Here is an 11,699-nt window from a genome sequence, read left to right as displayed (position 1 = left end):
ACAGGCTACCAAAATGCATTCATCCTCTTAAACAAACTATCATAAGCGACACTTTTGGGAAAAGTTTGTAATTTCTAATGAGAGAATGTATTCATTTAAATGCAGGTGGATTTAGGCTGATAATCTGATCCAGGAACAAACGAAGACAACAGAATAAAGTTGGATTCCTGAAACCAAAGATAAGATGATCAAAGGTCTGTACTGTAAATATGAACTGGTCGAAGGGGGCGGGGGGGGGGGGGGGGGGGTAGTCATCACAGACTACTTTGAATTCTTGCCATTAAAATGGCCAAAGTCAAAGAAATTCATTTTCATACACTTCCTTTTAGAAAGAAGTATAGCAGACCTTTGTCTTTTGGTATGATACAGTAGATTAGCATTCCATTTCACTGTGACTTCAAAGGTAAGCACTAACGGTTGACTTTTAGCATTGCAAAGAAAATTGGAATTGAAATGTTCTAAATGTGAGAAATACTTTAAATTCTTTGTGTAAATAGGGACCTCCTAAATTAAAATAAACACTGTAAACAACTATTAAGACGTTAAATTTGTAAAGATTTTATTAGGATTTAAAGACTTACAAATATACAGATTGGCACACAACGTTGTTTTTAAAAGTTTCACAGCTCTCAATTCTACCTAATCAAGGTTGTAGTTACATATCAACAATAAATACAACCAAAAATATAACAATGTCTTGTATATTTTACCACTGTAAATAATGTATTAGAGTTTAAAACATACAAATATACATCTCTGAAATAACATCTTAAGTAATCAAACACATTCCTCACAAATTCATTTTTGTCACCTTTTCATCATTATTTACACTCAAATAAAAACGAAAAATACTGAGAACTTTCTCAAACAGGGTTTCAGAGAGCTACCGGGCTCTTGTGCACTCCATCATACTGTTGCATGTGACTGATTAATGTTTCACTGTCCCTGCTGTTAACACAACAATTTACAGCACAACAGAAAAAAATATGACATCAACACAAAGAGTAAAAATACTCCAAAAAATACTCAAAAAATGTAAAAAAAATAATAATTACAAAGTTTACAAAAGCTGAGATGAACAGAATATGTGAACATATGAATATATACATACAGCAGTAGAGGAATCATATGTTCTTTCTAATGAATATACAGGAACTGACCTATTTACCTGTTCTGCCTCTCATGGTCATCATTTGCTGTTCTAACTTTTTAAACATATTTTCAATTCTTAAGTTTCTTTGCTCTTTGTTTAGGTTGCACATTTCTCTGTTTAATCAAGTGCCCTAGTTTTCATGCTGAATATCATATGCAAGGGGTCCATTAATTGCAAAGCCCACGTAGAAAGAAACCTTTTCTGTGCTGAAACCAGTTCTTATTCCACCAATACGAGCAGGACGCACAGGGATTTTCAGTTTTCCATAGTTTGCAAACAACTCTCCTTGCTCAGTGGTTCCACTGACTCGATGAAGGCGGCTGATGATTTCTTTTTCTTTGAATATGTCTCCATTCCACCAAAGTTGTGCCAGGGCGTGACGAGGCATCCTTTTAAAATTATCATCAAGTTGGGGTTTAGAAATAAGTCTCTTGAGTCCCTCTTCTTTCCCCAAGTAGAGCTTGGCAACAGTGCTCCTCTTCTGAAACAACTTTGAGAGATGTTTGCGGGATGAGTTTCGAATTGCAGTCACATATGTTCCAATTTCTGTGTTTTCCTGAGTTGGACTTGGCCAGAGTAACAGCAGAGCCAGGTAGTATGGGTCTGGGAAGGGATACCTAAGTCCTACATCTTGCAGAGTTTTCAAAAGGAGATCAGAGAGGTATTTGTAGCTCTTCACATGTTTAGATTTTGGTTTCCTGAGGTAAAGAACAATGTTTGACAAAATGTAATTGATTGTTTCCTTTGTCTTTTTGTGGATAAAATGCTGCTGTTGTTGTTGTTGTCGCAAGAATGCATAGCATTCTGTGACTCTCTCAATCTCTTCAGCAGGTTTGTCTAAATGCTGAAGGACCCCTACGAATGTATCTGCTTGGTTCCTCTCAAGACACAATCTTTGTTCTTCAATATCCATTTTCAAATTGAGATTGGGATTGTTTTGTCGTTCTGTTTTGATTCCCTCTGGTGTAGTGCAAAAAAGATTCACATACTTTTTAAAAAGAGCACAGACGGTCCTATGGTTCTTTGAATCAAATTCCGAATTGTTCCCTTTTATATACGTGAAGTAACAGTCAAGCAGTTCAAATGTTTCTTTTACTTGAGGTTTTAAATTGAGCAGGAACGGCTCATGTTCTTTGATGATCTCCATGTATCTGTTGTTGATCTCATTGTCAGTCTTATTGACACTGGTGATTGGGAACGATTTCTGTAGGAAACTCTGCAAGTACTTCTTTTTCATTGGATCACTCTCCTCAAAGAATGGCAATCTGCCCAAAATCTCAAAGATCAGGAAAGCAATTTCCAGCACACCCACATAGCCATTAACATTATATGACTTTCTGGGATAGTCATCTGATTCATCATCAGGCCCCTCTTCCTCAGGTTCATCATCTGTGCTTGCCAGCTCTTGAGCCCTTTTAAATGCTGCAATAGCACTATCTGCGATTTTAATGTTTGTGTTTAAATCTTCTGGGTTATTTGTTGCCTCTTGCTTTTCTCTCTGGATGTTAGATTTTAAATTGCTTTTGTACACCTGCCCAATTGTGTCAAATGTGTATGAGCTTTGCTTGATCTTCATGGCCTTTTCTGCCCACTTCAGAGCCTCTGGGAAGTCGCGCTCATTGATGTACAGATATCTTGCCAGTGCCTGTGGAATGGATGCACTTGTTTCAAATCTGGATGATGCTCTCACAAATATTTCTTGGACAGTTTGCCTCCCTTGCTGGCTGTGGATTTTCTCTATGAAAGGAGAAAATGGTTCTCTCTCATCTCCGTCTTTCTTGCGCTGCCTTTCAATCAACATTCGTTGAATTGACTGCATGAATCTGTGTTTGACAACTCCAACAATGAAGAACAGGTCACAGTGAAGAATCTCCATAGAGATATCGCTTACTTTTAAATAGCGGCTTCTCTCCAACTCTTTCAGACAGGCACATGCTATGGTGTGATGAAGGATTCGGACACCTTTATATCCGCCCCACTCTTCATCTGTGTCTATGATGAGGAAGTTTGAATAGGGTGTCATTCTGTCCAGTACACTGTCCTCCCTCCAACGTATCATTTTCATTCCAAGAAAATCCTCACACAGAGAGAGAGAGATTTCAGATTCTGCCACATAGGTGTTCAGTAATGCTAGAAAAGCAAACAGTTGGGCTTCTTTTGTGCTAAAATCAAAACTTTCTAGTGTGTTACGAGCAAGATCGTCTACGTAATCTGTGTCAAAATTGCTCTTCATGATCATGAAACTGTAAAAGTTTTCAGGCTTTTCGTGCGTTTCTTCGAGCTCTTTAAGTTTCTTTTCAAACTCCTTCTGTTCCTCTGATGTTAATAAAGCAGTAATGAACTGACATGGTGAAGAATTGTCTTGTCTATATTGCTCCTTCGGGTTATGTGAACGGACACAGTTGAGAATGATAACTTTGCAGTTTTGCACATCATCCATATGTGTGTTGGAGAAATCCTCTATGGCTTTACGGATGCAGCTGACAAGATCATAAGGATTCTTGGTTTCTTGTGAGTCATCAACTAACAACAATACTGGAGATGGTTTCTCGCTTTCAAGTTGCATGAGTTTTAGAACTTGAGTAGCTACTTCATCTTTTGGAAGTGTGTTGTCTTGCAGCACAGCACATCTGAACTCTTGACGGAGATCCCACATCACATGCATTGCTAAGGTGGTCCCACCACAGCCTGGATGGTGGAACAGGTTGAGCAGAACACATGCATTTTTTGAATATGTCCGCTGAGACCTGATCACCTTCTTCACATTTTCATACTTGTCCCTTTTGATGAATGGCTTTTCTGTGTCTTTGTCACAGAAGTAGAAGTTCCACCATTTGACTTTACCTCCTCTGTAGAATTCTTTCTCAATATTGATTCTGAAGTCATAGAAATCTTGACTGTTTTCATCGTAGATGTTTTCACAATGATTCAGACATAAAATGTCCAAAGCTGTCATTAAATCTTTATCTTTCTGTTTCAGAACAACAGCACTGAAGTCTGAGGAGGGAAGCAGCCTTTCAGATGACTGATTGAAAGGCCCAAGTGCCATTACAGTCCCATTGACCTCACTGAGGGTCAGCTCATATATGGATTGTGTGTCAATGTCACAGTCACACTTGTCTTGTATCAGCTCCCTCCATTTCTCATACGTGCTCTGAGAATCACAAATAGTGATGATGTTTTTCTCCTCTGTGTGTTTCAAGAAGGACTTGTAGGTGTCAAAAATTGGGTCTTTCTCAGTGTCCACAGGTGAAAGTAGGAGGAAGATGATGAGACTTCTTCCTTGGAGGAGAACTTCAGGGTTACAAATGAATGAAATCAATTGCTCTACATCTCTGCAAGATTTCCTCAGCCAGTTCTTATAATCTAACTCTCTGTTTGAGTCACTGTCAAGGTCATGTCTGCCATTGCAGAAGACCCAACTGGTCTGTTTGTAGAGGTTAAGATTCTTTATCACTGTTTCAGTCTGCCCTTGATATTGTGATGGGGTATGCTGATTGCCCACTCTTGATTCTCTGTATGAATAACACAGTCCACCTTTAGCAGCAGACTCGGGGTCATAATCTAACACACAGAACAATTTCAATTTACTCAGAAACTGGAGGTTCTGCACTTGTTCTGGACTGCTTTTGTTTACAACAACAACAAATCTGTCATAGTGGTCCAGTGAGTTCCCACCACAAGTCAACAAGTTCTTAAGTTTGTCACCCTGGTTAGCTTCTTTCTTCAGAGCTTCTTTTGAAAGACACTGCTGCTTCAGTTGACCTACATGAACAGTAAAATATGTACATTATTAATCAGACAAATAAAAAATCTCTAAATTGTACTTTAAAAGGTAAGTTTGGCATTATTCTACATTTTTTCTTATTGTCAGAAAATCCCAAGACAAAACAAAACCAATGATAAGGATATATGAGTCCACCCCTCTAAATACTTTCTGACTTCCACACCCTGTTACAGACTCTCAGCTCCAAGCTGAATACAGGGTCAGTAATTTCCCAGCTGGCTACTGTAGTGGATAAAATTGTGCATTTGTTTGGGACTATTGCTCTTGTCAGCATTTCTGTCAGCAGGAAGGTGTCAAAATTAACTACAGTTTGTGTTCATGGTCATTGAAGAACATGCCACCCAGTGCAGCAGTGTGGCTCAATCATGTGACTGTAATTATTTATGTTATATGTCAGGCTTTACATACACAGGCTGTTTTATTTATAGTATAAATGCATTGTTTCAGTGGGTTTGGTCTTTTAAGATATTTATTGACAGTAAGAACAATATGGAATATCACTAGTTGCCCTAAGTGCAGTGAGGTTACCGCAAATATATTTTGTTGTCATTTGAACACTCAAAACTAAATTTTCTTCAGCATTAATAACAATACTTTAACCTCAAGTTAAATTATACTTAATCAAATGAGTGAGTGTGTATGTGTCAACATTAAAGGATAGACAACATCACAAACCAATGCAGATTATAAACTACAACAAAAAATATTTAAGGTCAAGTTATACACTTCAACATTTGAGTACATTTTAACATTTAAATGTTGTCTTACCCATGTCCTTTTCCAGATGACAAGCAAGGTCACATTGATTGATTTCTTTCAGAACGTCCAGTGTGACCTGTAAGGCCTCATTGCTTCCATAGTGTTCAGTCAATAACTTGGCAGTGTCCATGGTGTCCTTGCCTTCCAGTTTACCCCGAGGAATAGGTTTGTGCTTTGATTTGGTGTGTTGTAGTAAGCTGAAATGAAACCTTTTTAGGTCCTCCTTTAAAAGGTCGTCTAGGGTTTTCTGAATCTCAACAGTTATCTTGGGTATGTCAGGTAGGGTTGTGGTCTACAGGAAGAAAGGGATAAAAATAATGTTAATTTAATGTGAAGGTTACAAAGAAATCACAACTACAAGTTGTTTTTTTTAGTGATTTTACTGTATTGAATATAAATGACATGAATATAACAGAAATTTTACCGCCACAGTTTCTTTCCTCTTGTACACCAAGACCTCTGCCTTTGTTTGCAGAATTTCCTCCTTTTCTGAAGTTCTCTTGAATGGCAGATGAGACTTTTCAGACATTCTTCCCACCATTTCTTCAGCTTGCTGGATTGCAGTTGCGTTAGCCAGACTTTCTTCAGGTTTAATGGGTTTCGGAGTTGCTTGTTGGTCTGTGCTGGTGTGAGGGATGGGTTGCAGTGTCGGCTCTGGTTTCTCATTTAATTTCCGTAGTTCTACCAGAATCTTTACAGCAGGACCATTTTTCACATCCAGATCCAGAAGATCTTGTTTCTTAAAGCAAACAAGGCAATCTCCAGATACATCTTCCTCTTGGAGGCGTTCTGCATATTTGCTGTACATCCTCACATGCTGTAGTAACCACTGGTTCACCTGCTCTTTTGTCCAGTTTTCCACATATGCTGGGAACTGTGACGCATGTTGTGATCCTTCCTTCAACCTTTCTAGATAAGATGTAATTTTGACTGCAGGCCCGTGTTTTATTCCCAAGTCTAATATGTCTGTCTTCTCAAAAATAACTAAAATATCTCCAGACACTTCTTCTTCAAAGAACTGGTCTGCACAAGACGCATGAACCTTGACCTGTGTCATCAACCACTGGTGGACATCTTCTTTCGTCCATTTTTCAATTTCAGGTGGTGGCTTTGTTGTTGAGCGTTTCATATTGGATCAACTAAAAATGAAACGGTTGAGTCATAGATCAAAATAGTGAAAGGAACAGTAAGACAACATAATGCTTCAGGAATGAAGATGTTATAGTAAAAGTCAGAAATATCTGTGACCCAGATTATTGGCCCTTTCAGGAAAGTTGAAATATGTATAATATTCAGTTGGTACCTGTAGATTGTGAATCACTTAATGAATTATTAAACAAATGTGGTTCAAATGTTACTTAGTACTAGTTAGTTTGAAGTTGGATGTGTTTTCATGATGATGAAGAAAGCAGAAAGGTCATTGAGATATGCCCTAAGTCCTAAGTCTTGACCCTCAGGTTTCTAGATGCTCCAGCCACATCACCACATCATATCCATTTGGCCCCTGTTCATCCCCATGGAGTTGACCCTCTTCATCCCTCTCCTCAACCCACAATCATCTCACTCCACTTGACCCTCATCTTCCCAAATCATCCTGCAAATTTAAATTAATTACTCTTTTTTTGAATGAATATTGTGGGTTTTTTTGGTGAATGGATAAATGAATGCAAATAATGTTGATTTCTCCCCTTGGAATCTACTGCTTGTCAGGCAGTGGGTTCTGTTAACAAAGATGGCCAAATGGATGTTACAGTCCATGTGGATTCAATTGACAGAACGTGTCAATAGCACTCATGTTATTCATGTCTTGTCTATTCAATGTGTGTGTTTATTGAAAAATATGTATATGTGTGTGTATGTGCAATGGAGAATTTGTATTGTCTTGCACGCACAGGTTGTCAAACTCAATAGAATATAGTTTGACATTCAGAGATTTAGACATGATGCTATAAATGCAAACCTGCACTTCAATACAACTAAATGACATAGTGACGTATTTATCGTGAGAAATAAATAAATAAATAAAAAACGGCCAGAGCTCCAAAATGACAACTCCGAACACAGGAATGCATGAAAAAAAAATTTTTTTGAAAGGGGGACATTTTTGTCACTAACAAGCCCAGAGGAACAGTTTTGTCTGTACAGTGTATTGCAGATTTTTCTCTTCTGACACAGCACAACAAATAATAATGCATCAACATCAGTGTTATTGCTGATCATTGACATATCCCAGACTGTGATAATTCACTTTGCATTTAGTATATGGAAAATGATTCTTTATGTGTGTTTAAAAAACTGTTATATGTAAACAAACCAGCATTTAAAGGGCTAAAATCCTGAAGATGAATGAATACTTAACAGTTATTATCAGGACTGATGTTGGTTAAAAAAATAATAATAATTGAAAGTGGAAAATAATATTAATTTATAATATGTTTATGGCAGTCTTTTGAGGCAGACATTTTAGTAGCACCTTTTTAAGTAAGGCACAAGGGTTTATATACTATATGCTTTTTTGGCTATTGCTTGCTTGCTGCAACATAGTTATTCTCTAAGGAAACATGTCAAATTTATCAGTGCACCCTTTTTCAATAATTGTGTTTTAATCTTAACCTTCTTTTTGTTCTTGTTTTTGTTGTTGTTTTTTACTTTTGGGGAGCCTAATGTAACATCTGTCAACTATACTGTTGGCTAACTGGCATATTAACAGCAATGCCCGTTAATGTGCAATGTAAATAAATACAAATAAAATCTTCCGACTAGAGGTAGAGGGTCGGTGCCATATTGTTTCCTAGCTTAATAGTCATGAAATGCTGCTTCACAGATCTTAGACAATGACATGTCAGCATTCAGCTGTAACCAAACGTGTCTGAGACTTTCATCTCTTTTCATTCTTTTGAGTTCATGCCTGAATTTAAACTTAAGATACATGTTTTGTGAACTGACATGAACATGCTGTCATCCCAGCATGGTACGATCCTTATGTCATTTCAATTTGACATTGATGAAGCTTATTCACCTGCAATACTCTGAGTGAGATTCCTTTTTCATCCTGCTGATTTTCAACTATAAACGTTATTCTATAATCTGTTCACACCATGGTACATCAAGAACTATATTTTCTTTTTTAGCCTTAGTTTAGTGTTCTTTTTTTTATTTTTAAGACCAGTTACATGCTACCATAGTGATGGGTTGCCATAAATAGTTTTTCAGTGCAGGACAGTTTAATGGACCCATTTCATGCCATTTTTTTTTACTTGCAGTTGTTTTTTTTACACTAAATATACACATATTTACACTATTGTTATATCCCATCATGGTTTTAATGTGTTTTTAATCAATTGACTATAATCTCAATGAAAGCCTTGTTGTATCCTCTCATGAAAAACACAAACATACAATATATTTATCTTCATATTCTTCTGGGCGTGTCTATGATAGGCTGCAGCCTGATATACTTTAGTTTGAATGATACATTTGGCTGCATTATTGAACAATCATTTTATGTGTACACCTGGACGGGTCAGAGTACTTTTTTATTACTGCCACTCCCTGTGTCCAAAGTCCTGCCTTAAACATGAGATTAGTGTTGCAGCAGGTCATTAGAGGACAGGGCTCATCAAATTTAAAACACTGGTCAATTTTTAGACATTACTGTGTGTAATAAGTTACAAGTCGATTTTTTTGGATGAACCGTTTCTTAAATTAAAATAATGAACTGAGTTCTTAAGTTATAAACTTTCAATCAAACGAATTACAAATTAATTATTAAATGTTTATTAAATATTAAAATAGTAGCCTACCTTCCTACATTTTACCTACTCTTGCAATTTTCCAAAAGCTTTTGTCAGAAAAATAATTAAGAGTGCGGTGTCGAAGTTTCATACGACTGCTTTCCACAACAGATGACTCAGAAAGTACAGCTATTATTCAAAATGTGACATTTAGAGGAATTCATTTTACATAAAAAGTGAACTTCTCACCTACTGAAGTCATTAGACTCTTCTTCACGCTAGTGTTATTCAGCAGACCATTTCTCCTGGTAGATGAGGTTTGATGGTACTCTGACAAATATAACTGCACCGACATGTATTTACCCGAGGTTTTGCGGAAATGAAAACTGCACAACTCAAATTACCTGTAGTCACCGACTGTATTTGTCAAGTCCGTCCCTCCCTTCTCACGTCATCTACTGAACAGTTGTTTACAGCGCGCACACATACTGACCTTTGGTCACAGTTTAGGAAAACCAGAATTAAATATTGACTTAAAGGCTATATAACTTTATGAAAAAAATAGATAACAATATTAGAACTTGGCCAGTAAACTGTAATATCACTGTAGACTGCGTGTGTGCGTGCGTGTGTGTGTCTGGGTTTTATTGATAGTGACCTGATATAGACCTCCGAGCTCTCCTTCCCTCACACAATCCATCCTGAGGTCTGAACCAGAGCAGATCAGGAGCTGGATGCATAATGAGCCGCTGTTTGAACCAGACACTGACTACACGCAGATTGCTGCATTAAACACAATAAAAACCGCAGAAAACATTTGCGCAATATTTTCTGATTTAAATTTGGCCCTACGCATTTTACCATAGTAAATGTGTATCATCTGCTGTCAAAGAAGTGAAAACTTATAAAAATGATTTAAACAAAAACACATTTGCATATTTAGGAAAGTATAAACTGAAATCGACCCTATTTACATCAGCCTGTGTCTGCTACTGCAGTGACGAGAAGCAGCCAGCAGATGGCAGCAGAGCGCCACAGATCCTGTTGGCAGCGGTCCAACATACAGTCAGCTCAGTCATACCAAGTGACTGATGCCATAACAAGCTCAAAGTTCAATTTAAAACAGTCACATTGTCTGACATCTACTCCGTATCAGCTTTTTCCAGCTCTACATTGAAGCTACATGTTTAAAGAGTAAAATATTTACACCAAATGCATCTTTTCATTTTTATTTTTATTGTTGTTGGTTTTTTTTTCATTAATTATGAGTTAATTATTAGAATCAGGTGTGTTAGAGTGGAGAGATACCTAAAACATGCAGAATAGTATCTCTCCAGGAGCAGGGTTGGTGACCACTGGTATAAAATATACAGCAAACAGACCTGCAGTGGAAAAACTACAACTGTGTACATCACAATAATGTAAGTTTATTTATTTGTAGTACTGTGAAACTGTCAGCAGAGGGCAGCACCGCAACACTGATGACTCCATAATGACATGTTTGATTCCAGCAGATCAGTAAATACCAAATTAACAGTAAAACAACTAGTACAAAAATTATAAACACACATATTTTTGCTGTTGGCTTCTAGAGCAAACAAGAGTTGGTCATTCTTTTGTGGGAATGAAGGAAAAACTCTTCTCATCATGGTGAGTAAAACCACAACAATGGCTGTATTTGTCTGTCCTATTCTTGTACTGTGTTTATAATGAAATATCTTAATTATATATTAACCCATTCAATAACATATTTGGTCCTTTTTTTTTTTGTTATTTTATTATTCATTCAGTCCTATATCTTAAACAAGTAGAATATGTTTTGCTCAGTGATAAAGTACTAGTTTATAATTATCTGTCTGGTTTTAAAATTTGCTAAATTAAATCAATACTTACGTCATATTTAAATAATAACCAACAGATGTATAACCAGATTCAGGAATTTAGTCGCTTAAAAGCACCTAGCAGCAGTTATTTTCTCCTTCATGTTGTTGACTCTTTATGTCCGTTGTGACCGTTACTTTCCATAACGGCCGCATTACGTCCGCCATTTTGTTAGAGCAGCACAGTGACGAAGCAAAAACAACCATCACCAACTTCATCTTTATTCACCTTCTAAAGACGCTTTGAAGCATATTATTTGTGAGTATTTGATTAATTTCAGCTGTTAGTTTAGTCATTGGATGTACAGTGCTGAATATTAACTTCAGCCAAGGTGCTAGCTAGTTTGTAACAGTAAGTTTTGGACAGTTAGTCAGTCAGTTTTTTT

At 37.0% G+C, this 11,699-nt stretch overlaps 1 protein-coding gene across 1 annotated transcript; it reads right to left on the bottom strand.

Moving 5' to 3' along the window:
• Nucleotides 1-1,283: 1,283 nt before the first annotated feature.
• Nucleotides 1,284-9,784, bottom strand: LOC128362046 (sterile alpha motif domain-containing protein 9-like). The gene is made up of 4 exons (XM_053322684.1): nt 9,683-9,784; nt 6,157-6,838; nt 5,709-5,991; nt 1,284-4,918 (listed from the first exon to the last, which is right to left on the bottom strand). The coding sequence occupies exons 2-4, from the start codon at nt 6,826-6,828 to the stop codon at nt 1,284-1,286; spliced, it is 4,590 nt and encodes a 1,529-aa protein (XP_053178659.1). The 5' UTR covers nt 6,829-6,838; nt 9,683-9,784.
• Nucleotides 9,785-11,699: the final 1,915 nt, after the last annotated feature.

The sequence above is a fragment of the Scomber japonicus genome, chromosome 7 (genome assembly GCF_027409825.1).
Source record: "Scomber japonicus isolate fScoJap1 chromosome 7, fScoJap1.pri, whole genome shotgun sequence".
NCBI classification, from domain to species: Eukaryota; Metazoa; Chordata; class Actinopteri; order Scombriformes; family Scombridae; genus Scomber; species Scomber japonicus.
This window is presented reverse-complemented; position numbering and strand designations above follow the sequence as displayed.